This window comes from Mercenaria mercenaria, chromosome 10 (genome assembly GCF_021730395.1).
Source record: "Mercenaria mercenaria strain notata chromosome 10, MADL_Memer_1, whole genome shotgun sequence".
NCBI classification, from domain to species: Eukaryota; Metazoa; Mollusca; class Bivalvia; order Venerida; family Veneridae; genus Mercenaria; species Mercenaria mercenaria.
Genome location: NC_069370.1, coordinates 32,104,123 through 32,129,044, shown reverse-complemented (window position 1 = coordinate 32,129,044; position 24,922 = coordinate 32,104,123). Strand labels below are relative to the sequence as shown.

Below are 24,922 nucleotides of genomic sequence, written 5' to 3'. Positions count from 1 at the left end.
TATCTAAGATATTATTACATTTGCTCTCCCTTAAACTGCAACACGCTAACACCCAGCACTGCGGAAAATGGTTCCGTATACGGGAGTGTACGCATTCCGTATACTCCTTATATACGGGTGTATACGGAAACATTTTTTCCCGTATATGGAACATTCCATATACGGGAATTCCGTATTCTTTAATTGGACATTCATGTTTTTCTCACATGGATCCGTTCATTCATACTTAGCATAAATACATTTCAACAGTTTATGTCAGTATTCAAAGTTAGGGATTGTCAAGGTCCAAAAGTATGTTTAAGGCGTAAGTTTCGATCATACTTTCAGGAAAGATACCTTTTATATGATATTCGTATATAAGACATATACGACACTGTATACTCCCGTATATGCACAAATTTTCCGCAGTGCAGACAAGCAATAAATAAAGGGCCAGTTTCTTTTTCACATCACATTACAAACACCTGTTAACCTACCTTTCCACCAGATTTGATTCCTTTAGCAAGACAGAAACAGACTAGCACCCATGCCAGCAGTAGACAAAGGGCCAACTCCCATTTTAAAGTTCCCACATCATGAACACCTTCTGTTATATCTAACACAACTTTGCTGTAAAATAAAAAAAGAGATTTATCTTTTACAATTGAATACAAATCAATGAATTTCAGCTAGGAAGATTCATAAATTGATGTAGCCTGGCTCCCTGGCTGCATGGTTATTTTTTATATAAATACAGGAAACATTTTGTTAGAAAATTTTAAGCCTCTAAAATAGCACAATTTTATCTGATGGCTGAACCTATGTTTGGAGCCAGGGGCAATAAAAAATGTCAATGTAGAAACAACCCTCTGGAGTTACTTCCCTCTTAATGAAGAAAACTGATATATGTAAATAAGAACAAACATAGGGATGGGAGCCAGTCTAAAATTGATGTGAATCCTCCTATATTAGTCCTTATTGAATCTGAACAGAAAACAAAAATTCTGAAAAATTTCTTTTGGACATTGTGAAAAAGCAATACAGAGTTATTGAACCTAATCACTACAAGTGAAACCATCACTGTGAACAAGTGTGTGAAGTGTCAATCCATTCCCACTAGCTGACATTCAAGCACTTATCCAAACTGGAATGTGGGCAGATGTTGCTGTTAAAAGTCAGTGCAACATGTCTACCTATTTTTCAGCTGAGCTGTTGAGCGTAAAATAACCTAAACAATACGACTTTAATAGTTTCAATTCTTATGGGACAAAGAATTCCCAATATTTTCATATGCGTATCTACTTGCATCATCATTACATAAGTTACCCTAGGAGCACTTACTGAAAATGTCATATCTATTCTATTTTCATAGTATTCACTGTCAGTACTGCTAATTGTTGAGCGGGCAAGACATACGATGCATACAAATAACAACAGCAAGGTGAAATCAATACGTTGCCATGAATAGCCTACCTATCCTACTACAGGTTATTATTGTTATTGAAACTTGTCAAATTCCTAAAGTTTTCATTGAACAGAATAGGCGGAAAAAAAGCTTGAGTTACAATGTAATGAAAAAAAATTTGATATTCAGGAAGTATGACTGTAATTCTAGGAACTCGAACACAACTACAGATCAGATGTGACATTGATCAGATTTCAGAGAAATACAGTACAGTGAAATCGGCCTGGAGTGAAAACCACTTGCAGGCCTAAATTGTGCTTGCTGTATCGAGGCTGTTGCTCTGCACATGTTGATTTACTAATAATATTATTAAATGGAGAACAAAATACATTTGAAACTCAGTATCTCGAATTTCAAGAGATCAAGGGCTTTACTTGAAGATAACTGAGATTCGACTTAAATAAGAACCACGTCATTGAGGCAAACATATGTGCCAAGTTAATTAAGAATTCCTTGATCCATGGATATGTTACAGCCTGGACAAACTCGGACGGAAGCACGCACGCATACATTGAACCGCCATGGGCTCAGCAAAAACGAAAATACACAACTAAAAACAACTTTATCGTATATCACCATAGGTTCTGTATCGTACCTGTTTAAGCACCCTTCAATAGGTGGTGCAAATAACATAAACACCAGACAGTGGGCAAAACTTGGCCGATTTTCGACACTATTTACGTGCTATCAAACTAAGAAAAAAATGTATGAAGTTCTACTTTGCTGTATAATACACACCCCTTTTTGAAAATAAAAAAAATCGTAAAATTCTTGTAACATATTCAAATTTATGGTAAATTGTTATGCTTCGGTAACAACTCCAATTTCAACGAACAGGGCAGGTTAAATCTGTATCAAGTAATCAAAACACTATATTATCATGACTAACAAATTGTTGCAGAGCTCAGCCAAATATCTAACATAATGCCATGATTAAAGAAATGATATCTTAACCCTTACCATGCTAAATTTCTATAATGGACTGGTCCATCTTCCAATTTGGGCAGTACCATTTATCATTTGAAGGGGTGTTTAGTAAAAATTTACTGACTGAATAGCGAACAGTGCAGACCATGATCAGACTGCACGGATGTGCAGGCTGATTTTGGTCTGCACTGGTCGCAAAGGCAGAATCACTTGCCACCAGCAGGCTAAGGGTTAAAACAACCCTAACAAGTTTGACCGAATTAAATTTGACATAATTTAGCAATCATATCCCCTACAGATATGCATATCTTACAAATCCATGCTCAGCTTTTTGGATCATAATCAATTTCAAGTGATCAACATTTAACCTTTTGTCCTGAAACCAGACTGAGATATCATTCAGCCATAATTGCTTGCTATTAGCATTCTTTAATGGCACTATGCATAACTTAATTACTGCCATTATAACTTACTGAAAATAATCATCACTGGGCGATATAGGATCCGCGCAGTCACTAACAGAGTCCCATACAGAAGTGTTTACTTCAGTCTTGTACACACAAGCCCCAGCACACCATCTCCCAGCATTGTCGGTACAGTTTTTGATTTCCGCAGGGGTGGCTTTTGAACAGGCTGCAACAAAAGATTACAGGTATCTATTGTAACAATTTTACATTGAATGTAGTAACTACTGTATATTAGTGTTATGTTAGGTGAACGACACAAATATTTGTATCCCTATCAGATGGTATTGTCACGGTTCTATTGTCACAACAGCTGATATTTTGATCATGTTATTATACAATGAGCTGTAAGGTCATTGGCAGACCATGTTAGGTCAAAAACAATTTTTTTTTTTCAAGTTACTGTAGTATGTACTGTTATGTCAGAAACAGACCCTTTTTTTTATCATGTTATTGTAATAATGTTCGCTTATGTCATAAGCAGACCTTTTTGAATTTTAGCAGCATTTTGGTCAAAACTGAGGAGTTATAAGATTATTCTTACCTTACCCTACTAAATTTCTATAATGAACTTGTCCATCTTCCAATTTGGACAGCATCATTAACTGTTAAAAGGGGTGCTAACCAAAAAGATACTGACTGAATGGTGAACAGTGCAGATCATGATCGAACAGTGCAGATCATGATCAGACTGCACAGATGTGCAGGCTGGTCATGATCTACACTGGTTGCAAAGGCAGAACCAATCGTGCCCAGCATGATAAGGGTTAGTATTACCAGGAATACACAAGAACTTGTTACAGAGTTTTAATACAATATATTTTCAGCCAAAACAAAGTCCTCAGCATATATAACAACTCTAGTCTGAAGACTCTCAAAACCTATGTACAGAAAGGGCAGTTAGTACATGGACCAATTAACTAGAGTACCTGTGACCTTGACCTTTGAGATTGGGGTCTGGGCACTTGCACACTACAAATCGTCTTGTAATCATGGTGAACAGTTATGCCAAGTTATCTCAGTATAATCCATGCATAATCTCCAACTATGAGCTATCTTGCATGCTAAACATTTGTGAATTTTATTATTATTTTTTTTTGGGGGGGGGGGGGGGGGGGGGGGGAGGATTGGGAATGGGGATGGGAGAGGAGGGCCAATCAACAGCATATCTAACAGGCACTGTTTCCTCTTACATCTAAACAAAGTAAAACTGTCAAGATGAATATAACTACATTTGCAGGTACATGTACCCTAGTACATAAAAGAGATACTAATCACTAGAACCAGCTGTCTGGCCACTCACTGACAGAGATTTCTCATACTGCTCTGCAAAGAATCAAAAGACCAACTTTTTGGGTACAACCTAATTTGTCCCATTTTTGGATGGAGGTTTGGGAGTATGACCGAATATTGCGAATAATGGGCAATAAAATCGGTTGAAAAAAAAAACACTGCAATGATTTAAGATTATTTACAATTTATTTTAATACCTTTTGAATGACTAATGCCAAATGGTACAATTCTATCAAAAAGTTAACAATAACAGTATTAATATTTTATCTATTATCAAAGTTCACGAACATTGTATAACAACTGGAACAATTCCTGTTATCAGATAAACAATTTGTTTTGTTTATATATATTTCTGCATGCACCTGACTGACATTTTTTATTAATCAAAGCATTTACAGACTAAATAAATTAAAATTTCTTCAAACTAAAATTAAAGCAGCATGCCTCCAGATCGTTCGACAACAAATTTTTAAAATTTTTTTTAGATATCTTGAAATAAATGCTATACATCTTAAGAAGGCTTTAAAACTTAATTACTGATAAACTTTATGTTACGGAAACACATGAGAATTTGCTGTTTTTACTACTTTTTACGATGAAAATCGAAAAGCGTTTGTCACGCTTTTACTCCATGTAAACTGTCTCGATTATAAATAAACTATATTTTGAAGACATTATTCACTATTCAGCTATAGCGTATTGGTTATGACGACGGGGAAATGTCTTATTGCGGGAGCGGTCCGGGTTCAATTTCCGACGCGGTCATCTTTTTTTTTTGATTTGGATTTTTAAAAAAAAATAAAAACAAAAATTCATTTTAATTTTCTAATAAGCCCAAACTTCAATTTGAAAGAAAGATTTTTTTTTTACCCAAATCTGGGGAAAAACTGCTTTAACATGAAATACACAAAATATAGTTACAGAGTAAAATCAAAATTCAAGAAAGTTGTCTTTCCAGATGCTCACTAAAAAATTTAAAGAGAGGACAATGGGATGCTGAGACCAAGATTTTGGGCTTGCCAACAAGCGGTTTATGAGAAGAATGGTTTTTTTTCTTATTTTATGCTCTGGCAGTCCCCCAAACCAGTCAGTCAAACATTTTAAACAAACTTGGAGAGGAACCCTTTCAAGCTTCAGCCCAAATCTGGGCATCTATCTTGGTTTTATGAAAAAAGTTGTTTAAAGGTGAAAAATTAAAGCCGATTCGCAATGGACATAACAGGCCATCGCAATAGAATGTGTGCTTATTTATGCCTGAGACTGTCTTTGATTTTTCAAAAAAAGTTCTCTCAGCAAATGTCCCCACCCAAAGCAGAAAAAAAAATAATTTGGATTTTTTGTGGAAAGAATTATTGCAGTGAAAAGTTGTCAAAAATGCATACGTAGATATCGAAAAAAATTTTAAACTAATACAAAAGGGGTCCGGACATGAGTGGATTAAATTAAAATTTTTTTTTGAGTCCCCGAGCCATAATTATGAAAATTATGCTAATTTAAATGCCTTAGCATGGGTTTTTACCCCGCAGAAGCTTGTTTTCAAACTATTTTTTTAATGGCAGGAAAAAAATATTATCAGCTATTTTTTTCCCTTTAAAAATTGCATTCAGTTGTTCAAAGAATCAACTTTTAAAATTACCTCAACATCTTTTCGGTACACAAAACTATGCACGTGGTCCAAATTGAAGCTGTAAGCTTGAGAAATGGTAAAAGTAGGTCACTAATTCAAAATCAAGATCAAATTTATTTCGGAATACAAAACTATGCCATGTGTTCCAAATTTGAAGCTGTACCTTCAAAATGTGAAAGTAGGTCACTAGGCCAAAATCAAGGTCAAAAGTTTATTTCCAGTGCACAAACTATGTCATGAGGTCCCAAATTTGAAGGCTGTAGCTACAGAAATGTGAAAGTAGGTCCACTAGGTTCAAAATCAAGTCAACTCATGTCAAGGTTCATCTTGCCACTCAAAAATAAACATGTGGTCCAAATTTGAAGGGCTGTACTATAGAAAAGTGAAAGTAGGTCACTAGGTCAAAATCAAGGTCAACTCGTGTCAAGGTTCATCCTCGCCACCCAAAATAATACAATGTGGTCCCAAATTTGCATGTTGTATTTATTTGACAAAACATTTTAAACTTTTCCCTATAAAACCTATAAGAACCATGTGACCCCCGGGAGGGGCCATTTTTTTGACCTAGGGATAAATTGAACAAACTTGGTAGAGAACCACTAGATGATCTACATTACAAGTATCAAGCCTTAAGGCTTTTGTGGTTGGAAACAAGAGATTTTCAAAGTTTATCCTTATATAAGTCTATGTAAACCATCATGACCCCCAGGGCGGGGCCATATTTGACCCTAAGGTATAATTTGAATAATCTAGTATAAGACTACTAGATGATGTCACAAACAAAATATCAAGCCCTAGCCCGTGGGTTTTGAAAGAGGTTATTCAAAGTTTTTCCTATATAATTCTATATAAACATGTGACCCCCAGGGCGGGCCATAATTGACCACCAGAGAAATAATTTTGAATCATCTTGGTAGAAGACCATTAGATGATGCTTCCAAACCAAATATCAAAAGCCCTAGGCTCTGTGGTTTTGGACAAGAAGGTTTTTCCCTATATAAATCTATGTAAAATATAGAAATAAACAAAGGGCCATAACTCCATCATAAATTGTTGAATCAGTCTGATTTTCAGAGGGACCCAACTAGGGTACCATCACATCAATCTGACAAAGTTTGGTCAAAAACCCCTGAGGAGATGCGAATAGCGATAAATTGGTTAATGGAATGGACGTACCGGACACCACGGACCAGAGTGATTTTATAGCCCACCACTGATGATGGTGGGCTAATAAAACAAGGAGCTGCGTTCAATAAACGCTTGATGCCCCCGGTGGCATCCTTGTCGATACATAGCAACCTCAGTCCAAAACGAGGTCAAGGTCAAGGTCAAACTGAGGTCAGGTGATGATTGAAGATGAGGAATGGTCACACGTTACATCTTTATTAGTATCAATTCATTCTTGTAAGCGGTATTGATGCTAGACGAAACGGTGCCATTTGGTTAACCAAGAGATGGCCCATATAAAGCAACCCAACGTTCAAAAATGTAGGTCAAGGCAATGTCAAACTGAGGTCAGGTGATGTCTTGAAGATGAGGAATGGTCCACAGGTTACATCTGCATTAGTATCAAGTCATTGTAGTAAGGGATATTGATGCTAGACGAAACGGTCCCATTTGGTTAACCTCGTACGGACGGACGGACAAACGAACAAACGAAGGAACGGATGGATAGGACAATCACTATATGTCTCCCGCATCAGTAGATGCGGGGGGCATAAAAACCTTTCAGTATTTACTTTAGAAGTTGACATTTGAATGAAATTTTTGAACTAAACAGTTAGTTCATTGTTCTTTTGAACTGGTGTCACACAAGTGAACAGATAAATATGATTGATCTGGGTAACCTGGAGATCTGATATCTGTCAATGTTCTATGTTTGAGCTAAGTTACTTCAATATCAATCAGGTTTCCTAAAATCTTTAACTAAGGTCAAGGGTTCAATCCACACTGATCTCACTACCACCCTACAGGTCATGGGATTAAAGACTGATCTCAATAAATTTTTGCTTTAGATGTCACCGACTGGTAATAAGTACCTAACTACATGCTGTTACCTAAACAGAAAAGATGTGAACTTTAATACTAGGCGAGAATAAAATAGAAATTTGTGAAGCTACATTTTCAACATATCTGAAATATGTCAGACATGATAACAAAAATTTTTGGCAACTATTAAAACTTTAAATGCATGATGCTCACACTTATCAAAACATTTCTTTATTTTTTCAATTGCTAAGTTATAGCATCTGCAATCTTAATTTTGATGCCTCAAAGAATCACACCCATAGCTAAAATTAACGGTTTTGATATATCAATTTCAAACTCTGGGGTTTCCTTTTAAAATATGTGCAGATGTGCAATGGTAGAAGTCTATAAGTTTGAGGTCTACTGTAGGACAGAGACAATTATAAAGCTGTTGAAGGATACTCCTGGTACAATTTTCAAGAAAATAATCCATAAATGATTTATTCATCCTTTTTTGTTATTAAATTAATCAAATGAAATTCTGTCAAAGCAAATTTTGCTGTGGGAGTTGACTATATACTTTTTGTGGAGTCGACAAAACATATGATAAATCTTCCTATCAAACATTGTGCAAATAAAACAAGAGGCCCAGAACTGGCCTAATTTGCTCTCCTGAAGAAAACCTGGTGAAAATCCTTTACCAGTAAGCTGTTCATTAAAACAAAATTACCAAGTGCCCCCAATTTAACAAACATGATAAAGGACCTCATAATGGTGTTCCGGACTTATCAAGCATTTCATGAAAAGAAGTTAATTAAAGGAATTTCTATATTTAACTCTAACAGCCCAGGGCCAAGCGTCTTCAAATGAACAAATTTGTTGAAGGACCTTATAAATAATGATGCTAAAAATAAAGTTTGATGAAGACCCATCAAACGGTTCAAGGCAAGAAGTCATTTAAAGGCATCTCTAGCAAACCCTAAAAGGGGGCAAGTGCCCCCCAACTGAACAAATTTTGGAGAGGACCTTATAATGATGCAGCCCCAAAGAGGGGCCAACTGCCCTCATTTGAATAAATTTTAGACAGGACTTTGTAATGATCTTAGAGACCAAGTTTGATGAAGACCCATTCAGCTGTTCATGAGAAGTCATCTACAGGTATTTCTTATTTCAGCTCTAGCCGCCCCTTAAAGGAGCCAAGGTGAAGCCTTTGAACAAACTTGATAGAGGTCATTGCCAGGATGCTACTATCCAAGTTTGGTGTAATTTAGACCTGTAGTTTAGAGGAGAAGATGTTCAAGTAAAAATGTTGACACAGGACACCAGACCATTCATCTATACTAATAACTCACCCTGAACAAAGTTCAGGTGAGCTAAAAATAAAACGAAAGCAGACTGTAACATTTTTATAGCAATGTTCCTGGAATAATCATGTAAGCAAGAATACCAGAGACATGAAAATCACACGTCCACAAGGTCAAAGTAAGAACAACTATATAACTGTTTTAAACAAACATGTCAACAAAACGTTAGAAAATGTCAATTCTACAATGATTTAACGGATTTTAATTTTGTCATCCACAACTTTATATGTATATCCCTTTTCAAATTTATCAAAGAAAACAAGAGTGGCAGTAAAAAAGCTTAAACTACGAAAGGCATGTTGAGAATTTTTTTTTTCAGCTTGCATTTCAATGGCTAACAAGGTTCATTGATTCCTTGCCAACCTGACTATAACTGCACAGTAAATGTATTCTCCAACAATTAATGACAACTTGATGAGAATAGTTACAATAGGAGTAATGCAACTGCATTTGTTTAGTTGGGTTTAATGTCATAACGACACAATTATAGGTCATATGGCGACTTTCAAAGTTTTGATGGTGAAGGAAGACCCGTGCATTATTTCATCATGGGCACCTGGGTTGAACCACGAACTTTCCGTAAACCAGCTGGTAGCATCCTCCTATGACGAATTCAATGCCCCGATAGGCTCGACCTGTATCATTTAGAGGGCAAGTGGTCGAATCCCGTAACCTCCTAAGGATATCACAATTTGTCTATGTTCACAACTACAGAAAGAGATTTAAAATCATGCTGGACAAAACTTAATTATTTGGGCTTTTAAAGAAGGTAACCTTGCGTTAAGGAATCAGCCACTCAACCTGGAGGAAGTAGACTCGAACACCACTGGTGTCCTGAATGAATATTTCCTAATGATTATGACAACAGTACTGTTGTTTTTTTCTCCCAGAAAGCTGATTAACCAACTCCCAATTATCTTTGGATTCCAAACACAAGACAGATTTATTATCTAGTGACAATAATTTCAGACATCCATTATCAAGCTCTTGAAAATCTTCTACTCAGATATAATAATCAATATCTTGTTTCCTAGACAACTGAGTGACACTGAACTTGCTTCTTGTATGCTTAATGCTTTAAACTGAACTGGGAAGAATTTTGTAAATGGTAGCATGTCCCTAAACTAATGCTTCTAGTCTCTGACAAATATATTTCATTGCTTCATGTAATGAGATAAAATGCAGAACAGTGTCAGACCTGGGACAAGGTTCAAAACTAAACATATGAGGCTTCCATTAATACTTATTTGAAAAATAGTCTTTCAAGCTGAAAATATATGTTGGAAGGGTGGTGATGCATGGGGTATAGGATCAGGAAATGGGACAACATAGATGAATTAAGCTTAGAAGATATGTCCCCCCCTTAATATAATCTGTGCATTTTTTCAGTAGCTTTGACAGATTTTTTTTTAAATTGTTACTGCATTTCACAAAGATGTAAGTTGTACTATTACGTGTTATTCACGTGCAGAACTAATCAATTCTCCTAACCAGTGTAACTAGTTAATTTATGTTATGTGTAGTTGTTCTGTGATTTTTTTCTACAAAAACAGGTAGATTTACATGAGAAAACATCTGCTTGTTTCATATAATAATCATGACAGGGGCAAAAACAGGTTGCAAAAATAATTCTCTGCACAGAAGTCTGACATGCTATGATCAGCAAATTCTCACATATTTGATAGTCTAGAAGATATTGCATTATTATTTTTTTCAATAAACAAGAGCACTGCAATGCGGAGCAATATATGCCCAAAGGTATGATCTTTGACCCCTAAGTGTGACCTTGACCTTGAAGCGAGCCACCTGAAACATATGCTCTGCTCATCGTCTCAATGTGGTGAACATTTGTGCCAAGTTTCTTTAAAATCCTTCAAGCAGTTCAAGAGTTACAGAGTGGACACCAAACCAAAGTAATATGACCTTTGACCCCTAAGTGTGACCTTGACCTTGAAGCAAGCCTTCCAAAACATGCACTCTGCACATCATCTCGATATGGTGAACATTTGTGTCAAATTTCTTTGAAATCCTTCATTCAAGAGTTACAGAGCAGACACCAAATTGCTAACGGACGGACACCCGCGTCGTAATATAATACGGAACTCCCTTCAGACATATAAAAAAGACAAAAATCAGAATAAGGAAAGTATGCATAGCTCACAGAAACTGTTTTTCAGCCAGAACCCAATTTTCAAACAGAACTAAAATTTTTCTCAGAGGGAATGAGTTAAAAACCTTCATGCTTTCTTCAATGGAGTCTTTGGGGGATGTACCTCTCAAATCTTTAATAATTAAGGTATGTAACTATTAAGTCCAAAGAGCGTGATGGCTCTGTAAACTGACACTTGACATTAAAAAAGTACATTACCAATTTGATTCTGAAAAAAGAAATGCAGATAGTTTTGAATGCTATAATGTTTACCTTCAGTACTCCAGTCTCCACATTCTTCCCACGGCAACATAGCCTTAAATGATGCAAACAGATAGTAGAGGGTGTATGCAATGATCATATTGTAGTAGATGGCAATCAGTACTGACACTATAAACATGGCCCAACCAACTCCTGAAATAGACAGCAATGATCATATTGTAGTAGATGGCAATCAGTACTGACACTATAAACATGGCCCAACCAACTCCTGAAATAGACAGCAATGATCATATTGTAGTAGATGGCAATCAGTACTGACACTATAAACATGGCCCAACCAACTCCTGAAATAGACAGCAATGATTGGCAATCAGTACTGACACTATAAACATGGCCCAATCAACTCCTGAAATAGACAGCAATGATCATATTGTAGTAGATGGCAATCAGTACTGACACTATAAACATGGCCCAACCAACTCCTGAAATAGACAGCAATGATCATATTGTAATAGATGGCAATCAAGTCGTAATCAGATAAACATGGCTCAACCAACTCCCTGAAATAGACCGCAATGACAGATGGAGTAGATGTCAATCAGTACTGACCCTATAAACATGGCCAAACCAACTCACCTGAAATAGACAGCATGGATCGACAATCAGTACCGACACTATAAACATGGCCCAATCAACTCCTGAAATAGACAGCAATGATCATATTGTAGTAGATGGCAATCAGTACTGACACTATAAACATGGCCCAACCAACTCCTGAAATAGACAGCAATGATCATATTGTAGTAGATGGCAATCAGTACCGCACTTTTAAACATGGCCCAACCAACTCCGAAATAGACAGCAAGGGATAATATTGTAGTAGATGGAAATTTCAGTACCGACACTATAAAACTGGCCAACCAACTCCTAAAATAGACAGCAATGATCGGAAATCAGTACCAACACTATAAACAGGGCCCCAATCAACTCCTGAAATAGACAGCAATGATCATATTGTAGTAGATGGCAATCAGTACTGACACTATAAACATGGCCCAACCAACTCCTGAAATAGACAGCAATGATCATATTGTAGTAGATGGCAATCAGTACCGACACTATAAACATGGCCCAACCAACTCCTGAAATAGACAGCAATGATCATATTGTAGTAGATTGCAATCACTACCAACACTATAAACATGGCCCAACCAACTCCTGAAATAGACGGCAATGATCATATTGTAGTAGATCGCAATCAGTACTGACACTATAAACATGGCCCAACCAACTCCTGAAAATAGACGGCAATGATCATAATGTAGTAGATGGCAATCAGTACCCACACTTTAAAACATGGCCCAACCAACTCCTGAAAATAGACAGCTTCTCGTTCTATATTTATCAATGTTTACAAAGGTAAATCGTATCAACGATTTAATGAGAGTCCAGGAAATTCTCAAAACAGTGCAAAACTCAATTGTTCTCGTAGTTCTGGGAACAAGAAACTTATTAACCAACAATTTGCATGTAAATATATACCGGTATACATAACTGTGGCAGCATTTTACGTTTCGGTGATATATATTTTTTTAAATCACAAACCACAACGAGTTGGTACACACTGACACATCTTGTGTCATATCGAAAAAAATAAAATGCTACCTTAGTAACCCTACCTATAAATTTGCGGACCATTTAGGAGACCTTACCCTAAACACACATTTATTTTTTAAGGCCTAGTGTAGTGCCTGCCATATGCCACAATTAACACTGTTAATTAAGGTCAATTACTCACATTATTTTCTTGTATAATACAGCATGCTTTATAGGGTCATTGGCTGAGAACAAGATATCAATCAGTGTCATAAAAACAGGAAGGATATAGTTGCTTTATAACAGCCTGGTAACTGAGATAAGAAAAATAATAGTAGACAATAAGAAAAATAATAGTGGACAATAAAAAAAACCATTAAGCTTACATTTTTTTTTCATTTACCATGAAAATTTATGACCAAACATTAGAGTTAATACTATCCCTAGCTAAACCAGATTCTGGATAAAAATAAGATGTCTTGGCACAGTATCTAGCCATGGAAAACTGAAACGCAAAAATCAATTCACAAAACACAAACACATGTGTCTAATGCTCCAGCCACTTTCTGACTCTTTCTATGCCAAGAAAAACATTCTGCCTATTAACATTTAAGACAAATGCCTAACCTGCCAAAGTCACAAATGTATCACTTATTACTATAACCAGCCCACACATGGGTCTGTTTATGAAATACCACTAATATCTAGTAATTTAAATAAATTACAGGACTGTTGGTATAGATTTTGAATAAGAACATGAAAAAAAAAAAATATATATATATATATAAATTATATCAAACAGGCTGTAAGATTTATCAAAGTAAAAATACACATTTTACAGAGAAATCAATTTGCCAGACAGACATATCTGTAAATTAAACAAGGCTGTAATATGGTTCAGGCTAAAAGAGATTAATCGGTGAATACGATATACAAAGACAGGCAATGAAACAAGATCAGAGCCTTGTAGAGGGCATAAAATACAATTTCAAACAAACCCGTTCAGTAGCACCTACAAAGGCATAATATATTATCTATGGCTATTTGCATAACTTCAACCCCACCATAATTAATTACTTGTTGTATTTTATAGTTCTGACAAGTAACAGGGTCTTTGAGTCTGTAGTTAGAATTGCAAAGCTTTAATATCTTAAAATATTTCAAAGCAATTAAGATATATCAATCCTAGAGGTACTTCAACAATACAAAGTAAGGTAATAATAAATTATTGTGTAACTCAATATTCAAGAGAGATGTGTCATAGTTGCAGTGTTTCAATCAATTTTATTTTAAAAGATCTAAGAAAATGCAATTCAGAACCATCTAGACTGTTCCATATTTTATGTGAACAGAAATGAGAACACTACTGTACTTTCAAGATAAAACATTTATGCAGAGCCTAGCTATATTTTTCCAACCTTGATACTAGGCATTCATCAGAAACATGTGGGTGTTTTTGTTTATTGTTGGAAGATAAAAGAGAACATATTTCAGTACAAGAATTTATTCCTTGCAAAAATGTGGTTGAATTTTTTAGCCATAGACAGAATAAGACACATACATTTTTTTGTTGCTTACATTAAGACCCAACTACAACCATTATTATACTTGTAAATGCTTTTATGCCAGTCAAAGTACTAAATTATTCACTATACATATAAGGAAAGCCCTTTACAGAATTATTTAAAGACTCAGGCTGCAATACCTTCAGTGTTTTCATACAAACTTTTAAACACTAAGATTTCACTTTGTCAAGAACCATAACTCTGGTCAGGATGGATGCATTCCCAAACAGAACACCAGGTTCACAACTTCCAACGATAATAAATAATAACCATCCAATGTTTTATGACCCCAATAAAAATACTTTCTGAAATAAATGCAATGACCTTTATGCATATGTTAAACTTAATCAAGGGTCATAACTCTGGTCTGACCAAAAGAAATCCAGAACAAAACCCCAGGTGCAAAACTTCAGATGCTGGACAATCACTATTTTTATGCCTTCCGCATCAGTAGATGCTTGGGGCATAAAAAACTGCACATTATACATGGGTATCTACGGTAATGCATTACCATGTAGTTAGTAATTAGTTTGGTTTTGATCGATATTTTGATCTTTTGTGTGAAAATGTTATGACTGGACATATATCTCTTTATTCATTATAAATAGATAATAAAAAGAAACTTTGGCCAAACTAACATACAAACTAGCTTTCTTAACACCCTGAGGGTCCTAGCTAAGTAAACAGAAGTCCTGACCTCTGGTCCCAGTCATTATTAATTATCATTTTGTACCTTTTGAAATTTTTTATGCATTTCTAATATGTTATAACCAATATAAGAAAGAAATAATTTTAAATTATTAAACCACTGACCAAAATGTAGTAGAGTCATAACCTGAATTTATCATATTCAAGAACATCTGTGAAAATACACATCTCACAAAATCAATGGAAAATTTTAGGAAAGTGAAAATGGAACGTTCTCAAATAATTTAGAAAGATAAATATTTAAAGAACTATTCATACAAATATCAGACCTTAAATGATAAAAAACAAACATATCACTCTTAACCTATTTTTTTCAGGTCACAGGCTGTTGAAAGTAACATTATTTCACTAAATAGGATTTATTTCTTATAATTATATGCCCCAAATAATGGCCAGTCTGACATACTGACAAAAAAAAACACAATAGGGTAATCGTCCTATGAAATCACACCAACTTAAGGATAAAGGAACAGACCACAAGAACAAACTACAGCCCCTCACTAACCTGACTGACAGATTGTAACCATTTTCATAATAAATGTAAAGTTAACAAAAAACAACTTGTTTCCTCATGGTTATAGAAATTTTTTAAGTCCTAGATTTTTCAAGTGCTACGTGTCATTACCATAGCAAATCAACCCTATAATCTTATCATGCAAATTGTCCGTATAAAATCCTTATTGTCATATCCTTGTCCTAGTTTAATTCAAGCTCTTTTCTAGTCATACATTTAGCTACATAGGTTTTGTTTGTTTACATGAAAAACAAGAATGATGTCAATACTGAATGACACATGCCCTGCTTGGTAAAAAAAGACTAACATGTAACAGTTAATATAATCCAAGTTTCATAGAAACTGGATGGAAACTTTAGGAGCTAGGTAAACAATGTACAGATGTAGTTGTAGTCTGAAAGACAGCTATATCCATTGTCACTGTTATGGATAGTGAAAGGGTTGATGGTATTAAACATTCGAGATGTGACCTTGACCTTAAGCTGGCAGATTCAACACATTGTCTTGATAAGGAGAATATTACAGCCAAGTCATATTAAAATCCTTCAAGAGGTTTAGGAGATACAGAGCAGACATAAAATGGAAGGCTCAAACTTTTGACCTAAAGTTGTGACCTTGAACTTCAGCAAACATGGCTGACTCATGAGTTCTGCACATTGTCTTGATGAGGTGATCAATTGTCCAAAGTTTCATGAAAATCCTTCAAGGGGTTTAGGAGAAACAGAGCGGACACAAAATGGAATGCTCAAACATTTGAACTAGAGTTGTGACCTTAACCTTAAGCTGACATGGCTGACTCGTAAGTTCTGCACATCATCTTGATGAGGTGATCATTTGACCAAAGTTTCATGATTATCAGTCAAGGGGTTTAGGAGATACAGAGCGGACACAAAATGGAAGGCTCAAACCATTGACCTTGAGTTGTGACGTTGACCTTGAGGCGACATGGCTGACTCACGAGTTCTGCACATCGTTTTGATGAAGTGACTATTTGACCCAAGTTTCATGAAAATCCTTCAAAAGTTTCAGAAGATACAGAGCGGACACGAAATGTTACGGAAGATGGAAGGACAGAGACCATTTCTATAACCCCAAACGACTTGAAATTCTGATAAAGTTTTATAAAGATGAGATAGAAAGTATGGCCTCCAAAATGTTAACAAGGTTTTCATATTAAAGACCTAATTACCTATTTTTGACCCAAGACGATATGAGAATCTCTCCGAGGTTTAATTGATTTCAAGGTAACATTCAGATTCTGACTAAGTTTTATTACGATTTGGCCAAAACTGTGACCTCAGGAGGGTTGACATTGAATTGTTGATGACCCTTAGAGGTATGTCTATTAAAATGGCAATTCACATGCCAAATTCTTGTTGAAGGTATATACAAAGTTTCACTTTGAACTCTATGAAAACTGTGTAAGTTGATTACATGGAATGGAAAACTGTTAAAATGCAAATAAACATGTTTCTTCCCTTTCTTCTTTTTACTACTTCTTTACAAACTTCAAGAACATCATTTCAAATACGAACCTTGAAAGAGAGGCGAAGCTTTCCATATAGATACGACCCCAGAGCTGGCAAATTGTCCAAATGATAACTCGAGGTAGACTAGCGGGATACCCGTAACAAATAACATAACAATAAACGGAATCAGGAAGGCACCTGAAAATAAAGAAATGAGAACTTTAGTAAATAAATATACAAGGAATGTTGATCTCCAGAACAGCTTATTTTTTCATACTCTATCTGGCATCAGTGCATTTCAAGTTCCGGCCATTTCCCATTAGCTTAAATCGGTAGAATTTTTTCCGACAAACTTTTGTGAGTAATATTACCAAATTGATGTCTGACATTTTAAATGACTGATTGACAGGCAATTATGCAGCTGATGAAAAAAAATAATGTTTTCTCAATAAAAGGAACAAAAAGAAAAAAACAACACTTTTTATGTCTTTTAGGAACCAACAGTTTCCGATGTAAACAATGGCTACTAATGGACTGGAAGGGCAAAACTCTAATTACTTAATATTGACATTATTTTTTTTCCTAAAAATCCCTTTTCTCTCTAACCTTATCAATGATAAAAAATTTCAGAAAATGCAATGGAAGAAGGACAAAGAAGTGTACAGATTTGACAAGCATTACTGACTGTGCTGGTCAATCGTGTGTGGGACATGGAGCAAGTCACGTGACAGGATTCATTCCTGTACAGATTTTTTTTATTTGTAGATGTGTGATGCACTAATACTTTATTTAAATGATAAAATATTCTATTTATATTTATGTATATATATATATATTTTTTTAAATAAGAAAAGAGGGTCATTGACCCTAAAGCGCTCACCTGTGTACAAGGCTTCAAGTGTGTTTGTATATGTACAGAGTTAGGTTTCTTCTATGTGAGTCTTTATTATATACATGTCACACACACTTTTCAACCTAGGGCAATGATTTGAACAATTATGGTAGACATTACAAATCTGATATCACACCCCAAATATCAAGGCTCTAGCTATTATTGATTTAGAGAAGATGAGTGACCACACCCACTGGCAGCCATGTTTTTTGACGCATTGGAATTATTTGAACAATCTTGATAGAGGGTCCCACAAGAACCATTTGTGTAAAATTATTTTAAAATCAGGCTTGCAGTTTCAAACAAGAAGATTTTTAAAGTTTCCACTATATACATAGGGAAAAGTGACCACGCCCTCTGGCTACCATGTTTTTTGACAAATCAAAATAATTTGAACAATCTTGGTAGAGGGTCACACAGGGTTTTTTCTTGCTGTTTTGGGAACATTGCCTATACCCCCAAAATCGGGAATTTTGACACGTAAATGTTCCAGTTGGGAAATATTTATCCCATAGGGATATAGAAAGGATGTGTTTAAGCCTTTCTCATACCCTTTATTTCACATTTTTACAACCTCTTTAACAATACTGCATTACAAAATTGTCCATAATTTGGTCATGTTTGTGCAATTTTGATGATTTTTTTTCAGAATGTAGACTGGGAATTTTTGCACTCATTTTGGTAAAAAAACATACTTTTTGGCATTGGGAATATAGCCCTATAACGGCTATAAAAACGGCCGAAAAATCCCCTGTCACACAAGGACCATTTTGTAAGAATATTCTAAAATCGGGCTAGCAGTTTCACACAAGGTTTTTAAAGTTTCCACTATATACATATAGGGAAAAGTGACCACGCCCTCTGGTGGCCATGTTCTTTGATGATTCAAAATAATTTGAACACTCTTGGTAGAGGGCCCTAGGTCGTTAACCTGAATAACACATCATAACAGTTTTGTAAACATGTTTTACCTAGTGATTTCATGGAGACAAATATTCTGACCAATTTTCATTAAGATTGGACCAAAAAATGTGGCCTCTTGAGTCTAAACAAGCTTTTTTCCTTTGATTTGACTGGGTGACCTAGTTTTTGACCCCACATGAACCAGATTAGAACTTGAACTAGTGACCATCAAGACAAACATTCTGACCAACTTTCATATTGATTAACAACTGTGGCCTCTAGACTGATCATAATATTTTCCTTTGATCTGGCCTAGTAGCCTAGTTTTTGATCCGACATTACCCAGTTTCAAACTTGACCCAGCGATCATCAAGACAAACATGCTGACAAAGTTTCAAAAACTGAGTTACAACTGTGGCCTCTAGAGTGTTCACAACTTTTCATTTGATTTGACCTGGTGACCTAGTTTTTGACTCCACATTCGAACTTGACCTAGAGTTCATCAAGACAAACATTCTCAGGGGTGTAAAAAAAATTTCACACCACTCGCCCTGCAGGACTAGTAGCCAGTAATATCTACTCGCCCTTAGAGAACAGCCACTTGCCCTAATAATTGACACTTAATACTGTCACTTTTATGAAAGGAGTATTATGTACAATAGTATTATTTCTTGAAAAATATTTATTTTGAAAAGTGTCTAAACATCCATCCACCCGTGTTGAAAGAGAGAAAAAAAAGTTTACAATTATCGGTAATTATTCATTCAGTTGATAAACTAAGTAATTGACCTTGTTTTCATGATCAATTCACACCCCCTCAAAGAGCTAAAAGAAGTGTGTCAGTATCTTGACATCAGAAGTGGATATCAAAGCGGTATTTTTGCTCGAGATTGTCATGGCATTACGTCATGTTTTTGCGCCATGTTTTGGGAAAATCCACTGTCTGATCGTACCGCATCAGTTCTTAAAATTGCTGAGAAATAGAACAATAAAAGTTTTCTTTTAAATTTTTTATCAAAAGCGAATGTGCTATATCCCGGGATAAAAGGTAAATGTCTCAAAAAAGTTAGTTACTGTAGTGGATATCCTACCTCTGTGACCTATTTGCCTCAAGGAATTTTTCATTATTGTTTGACAAGAAAAACGTTTAAATTGTCGTGTCAAAAAGTACATGTACAAAGATTCATTTAAAACTTATTAAAACCGCAATGACACCACATTGCTTTATTTTAAAATCGCATTTCTATTTACGTTCACGAGGTCACGTAACCTATTCTGCCGCACTAACAGAAATCTGTTTGCTAAAATCGTTTCCACTCCATGTATTGTAATTGCTGTCGCCTTTTCATTATTTAAGATTTTTTTTTTTTTTCTGTTTTTTTGTACTTTCTGGGCAAAGTCTGAATTTTATGCCAGAGTATTCATCATTTATTTACTTTTAGAAAGAAATAAGTAACTAAGATCGCGCTGTTAAAAATTTTACAAATGATTATATGAAAATTTTCGACGTTTTTATAGAATTTTGCCTACATTCTGTCGATATCTTATTAAATTATTAGATTTCAAATTGTATTATTTCTCAAGGGTGATGAAAAATTGAATCGAAAAGGTTAAAAATAAATGCACTACGCACTGTTTTTGTGTACGTGTCGATGTAAATTAGATATTACGATAGGTCGCATGTGCTTGTGGAATGGAAAATTACCGGCATGACGTTTTAATATCTATACGATTCGCGGGCAAATTCCAGTCAATCCAGGTAGCGACTGAACCATCTCAAAGTTTGTTGACGTTTTGGAGATGTAATTTCTGAATGTTGATAAAGTAAGGACTAAAAAAAACTCGCCGATCGGTCGAGTATACAGCGAGGTCCACTCATCCTACTCAAACAATAACTCACCAATGCGAGCGGGCGAGTGGAATTTTACACCCCTGTTTCTGACCAAGTTTCATTAAGTCTGAGTCACAACTGTGGCTTCTAGAATGCTCACAAGCTTTTCCTTTCATTTGACCGGGTAACCTAGTTTTTGATCCTATATGACACAGATTTAAACTTGACCTAGAGATCATCAAGACAAACATTCTGACTAATCCTCTTGAGTTTCAAACTTAAATTGTCGTCTCTAATGTATTAACAAGAATTCCTTTGATCTGGCCTAATGACCTAGTTTTTGAACCCACAGGACCCAGTTTCGAATCTGACCTAGAGATCATCAAGACAAACATTCTGACCAAGTTTCATAAAGATTGAAACACAACTGTGGTCTCTAGAGTGTTCACAAGCTTGTCCTTTGATTTGACCGAGTGACCTAGTTTTTGACCCCACATGATCCAGATTCGAACTTGACCTAGAGATCATCACGACATTCTGACCAAGCTTCATAAAGATTGAGTAACAACTGTGGCACAACGCACGATGGACGCTGGACAATGACCAGTCACAATACCTCATGCGAGCTAAAAATGCTTTTGATCTGCATAATAGCAGCTGTTTACACCCATAAATCAAGGACTGAATAAAGAAGCCATTGACACCTATCATATTAAGGGACAAGTATCAATTTACATTATTCAGAGGAATGTACATTATGCTTCAAAACTGATGGATTATTAATATGCTGAGCATGATAATCTTGCAAAAACATTCCCTTTTCATTAGTTTGTAAGAAGTAAGTGGAGACTTTGTTTAGAATTATATTAAGTAACTTGAACCAATATTCAGGGTCTATTATGCCTTTTAGAAATCCTCATATTTTATTACCTAGTTTACATAATGATTCTGCAAAAAAAGTCTATACTGATATAACTTATATAATACCAGCTCATAAAATTGAAAGAGTACATTTGTAACATAACACAATGTTTTAAAATGCAAATTTCAAACAAAAGCACACCATGGGCCATCCCCATATATCACTACAGCAAATTAAAATAAGTTGACACTAATGGCAATTTGTTCTTAAGTCAAAGAAAATCCTTTCATATTTCTTTATTTATATTTTATGATTATTTATTTTGTTTGACAGAATGAACAAAATTTGTCTATTTTTGTAAGGCATCAGTGAAATGATTGTTTAATGAGGTGCTCATTTCAGTTTACAAGACCACACATTTAACAAATGTCATAAAAAATCATAGATATTTGTTCAGTTTCAGTTCCGGTTCGTCGTATCTGCGAAACTGACTTTTTAAAATTTTGGTGTCAAAAATGACTAACATTTCAAACAATGTACAGTATCCCATCAAAACTGTAGTTCAAAACAAATTATGGTACTTTGAAAATTAAAAAAGTTGCAATTACCAACCTCGGAGTTTTTGGAATGATGTTTTATATCATTGATTAACCCTTAGCCTGCTGCAGGCGAATTTAACAGCCTTTGCAAACAGCTTGGAACCAGATCAGACGCCGATTAAATCGGCGTCTGATCAGGTTCCAAGCTGTTTGCTACTCTGACAATATTTCTTCCAATTTTGGAGCAAATTGAATGAACTTTACAATTTTAGCAGACGACATTTCCAGCAGACGACAATTTATCTAGCATGCTTAAGGTTAATATCAATATATAGTATTGTATCACATTTTAAGAGAAATCAAGGAAGAACACTGTTATGGAAAAGGTAGATGATTAACAGCAATCAATATGACCACTGTATTCACAATTTCTGATTGGAACTCATATGGCTTTGCCATCAATTTTAGAGGTCAGAGCAATCAACTTGCAGCAACTGTTAATTGCACCATCTCGGTAGCCTAGTGGTAGAGTGCCCACTTCCAGTGCAGGAGGTCGTGGGTTCGATCCCTGGCCAAGTCATACCGAAGACGTAAAAATAATACTAGCAGCTTCCTCACTTGGCGCTCAGCATTAAGAGGATAGTGCTAGGACTGGTCAGCTTGGTGTATCATGTAACGTGTCTCCAGTGAGGCAGCACTATAAGTTGGGCATTGAGCTCACTGGTACAAGTAGACAGTGTCGTTTATATGACTGAAAAATTGTTGAAAAAGACGTTAAACCTGAACACACACATGCAACTGTTGAAGCTACAGGCCTCCAGATTTATAACAATTCCTTGTTAAATTTAGATAATTCGGCTTTCTCAAGTTAGCAATTTCATGTGATTTTGCCTTTGCGTCCAAAGCAGACCAAGATCATGGCTGCGCTGTTTGCTATTCAGTCAGTAAATTTTCAGTGAACACCCCTACGAAAAATAAATGGTATTGCCCAAACTGAATGATAGGCCCTTCCATTTAAGAAATTTAGCAGGATAAAGGTTAAACAGTGAACAGAAGTGATGGCATCAAAGCTTCAGTGTCAAAGTTCAATTGCCTTGACAGCAAAGCAAGACTTAGTGTGTTTTATATAAGCGAATTATTTGGCATGGCAGATTAATCTGTAAATCCTAATTCACTTGTGTCTAAACACAGATTATAAGTAGACTAAGGTATGAGACTACAATATGAATGTAAAGCCATTCACATCTCCCTGTCTGGTATCTGGAATGCTGATTTTTCTTGCTTTTCTCCATGGAAAATGATTTGTCTGACACAAGATTGACTGAGCAACTCACAAAGATGTTTATCAGATCTAAGGAAGGCTTGATGTTATTATATCTCCTGCTGTATGTCAAAGACTATTTTAAGCTAACATACTGGCTCCTGGCCTGACCGAGTTCTTCCTTCAGTGTATGTCGGTTGGCAAATGTGTAAACAGTTTTCTGTTGCAACATATGTAACTTCAGCTGATTTTACAGAGAAAATATCTATCCTAGTTAATTCTTCTGTCTTAATACCCTTCCATGCCCAACAACTGTATAATTGGGGTTCAGTGATTGACAGAATCATTTCTTATGGTATTTGACCTATACTAAAAATCAGCAATTTCTGGTTGATTAGGATTTCTATGTATGTAATTTTAGTATCGCTCAGTTACATAGAAAGCCATGTGTTTGTATGAGCTTGTTAACAGCCAAAGAAATCTGAAATAATGTGACCACTTGCACGCTTAGCTCAATAGGTAGAGCCCAGATCTACAGATCACGGGGTCGCCAATTCGAGCCCTGGGTGAGGCGTATGTTCTCCATAATGATTTGATAAAAGACACTGAGTCTGAAATCATCCTCCACCTCTGATTTATGTGGGGAAGTTGGCAGTTACTTGTGGAGAACAGGTTTGTACTGGTACAGAATCCAGGAACACTGGATAGGTTAACTGCCTGTCATTACATAACTGAAATACTGTTGAAAAACGGTGTTAAACCCAAAACAACCAACCAACAACAGATAATGCCGATTGTCATTGCAGGTCCTTTATTCGAACTTTGAAGTTTAAGCCCATCTTGATGAAAGAACATACATTGAGCATAATTTTTAGAACCACTTTTCTCACTTAGGACACTTAAAATAAATTTAACAGGATTTGTATAATAGGATTTATAGCAAATAAATTCTATCTTTTAAAAACATTATCGAAATCAGGTAACATGTTATTCTTTGATATGCAAATAAAACTGAAGTGCAGTTTAAAACTAATCTAACTCCTGACATGTCACTGGCAACAAATCACAAACAAGAGGACCATGATGGTCCTGAATCGCTCACCTCTTCCCACATGACCCAGTTTTGAGTATGACTTCGTTTTTTTCTATTATTTGATATAGTGACCTAGTTTTTGAGCTCATTGACCCATTTTTTGAATTTGACCTAGATATTATCAAATAAAAATTCTGCCCAAATTTTCATGAAGATCCATTGAAAAATATGGTCTCTGGGTTTTTTTCTTTTATTTGACCTATTGACCTAGTTTTCGAAGGTTTTAAACCC

General features: G+C 35.5%; 1 protein-coding gene across 1 annotated transcript in view; it reads right to left on the bottom strand.

Moving 5' to 3' along the window:
• The window catches only part of LOC123559489 (sodium- and chloride-dependent glycine transporter 2-like), an 80,930-nt gene that overhangs the window by 38,178 nt on the left and 17,830 nt on the right, over nt 1-24,922 (bottom strand). The window contains exons 3-6 of the mRNA XM_053552614.1: nt 17,377-17,513; nt 11,510-11,650; nt 2,845-3,004; nt 477-609 (exon numbers count right to left, since the gene is read on the bottom strand). Of these exons, the coding sequence (XP_053408589.1) occupies nt 477-609; nt 2,845-3,004; nt 11,510-11,650; nt 17,377-17,513 (571 nt within the window). The remainder of the gene's footprint in view (nt 1-476; nt 610-2,844; nt 3,005-11,509; nt 11,651-17,376; nt 17,514-24,922) is intronic.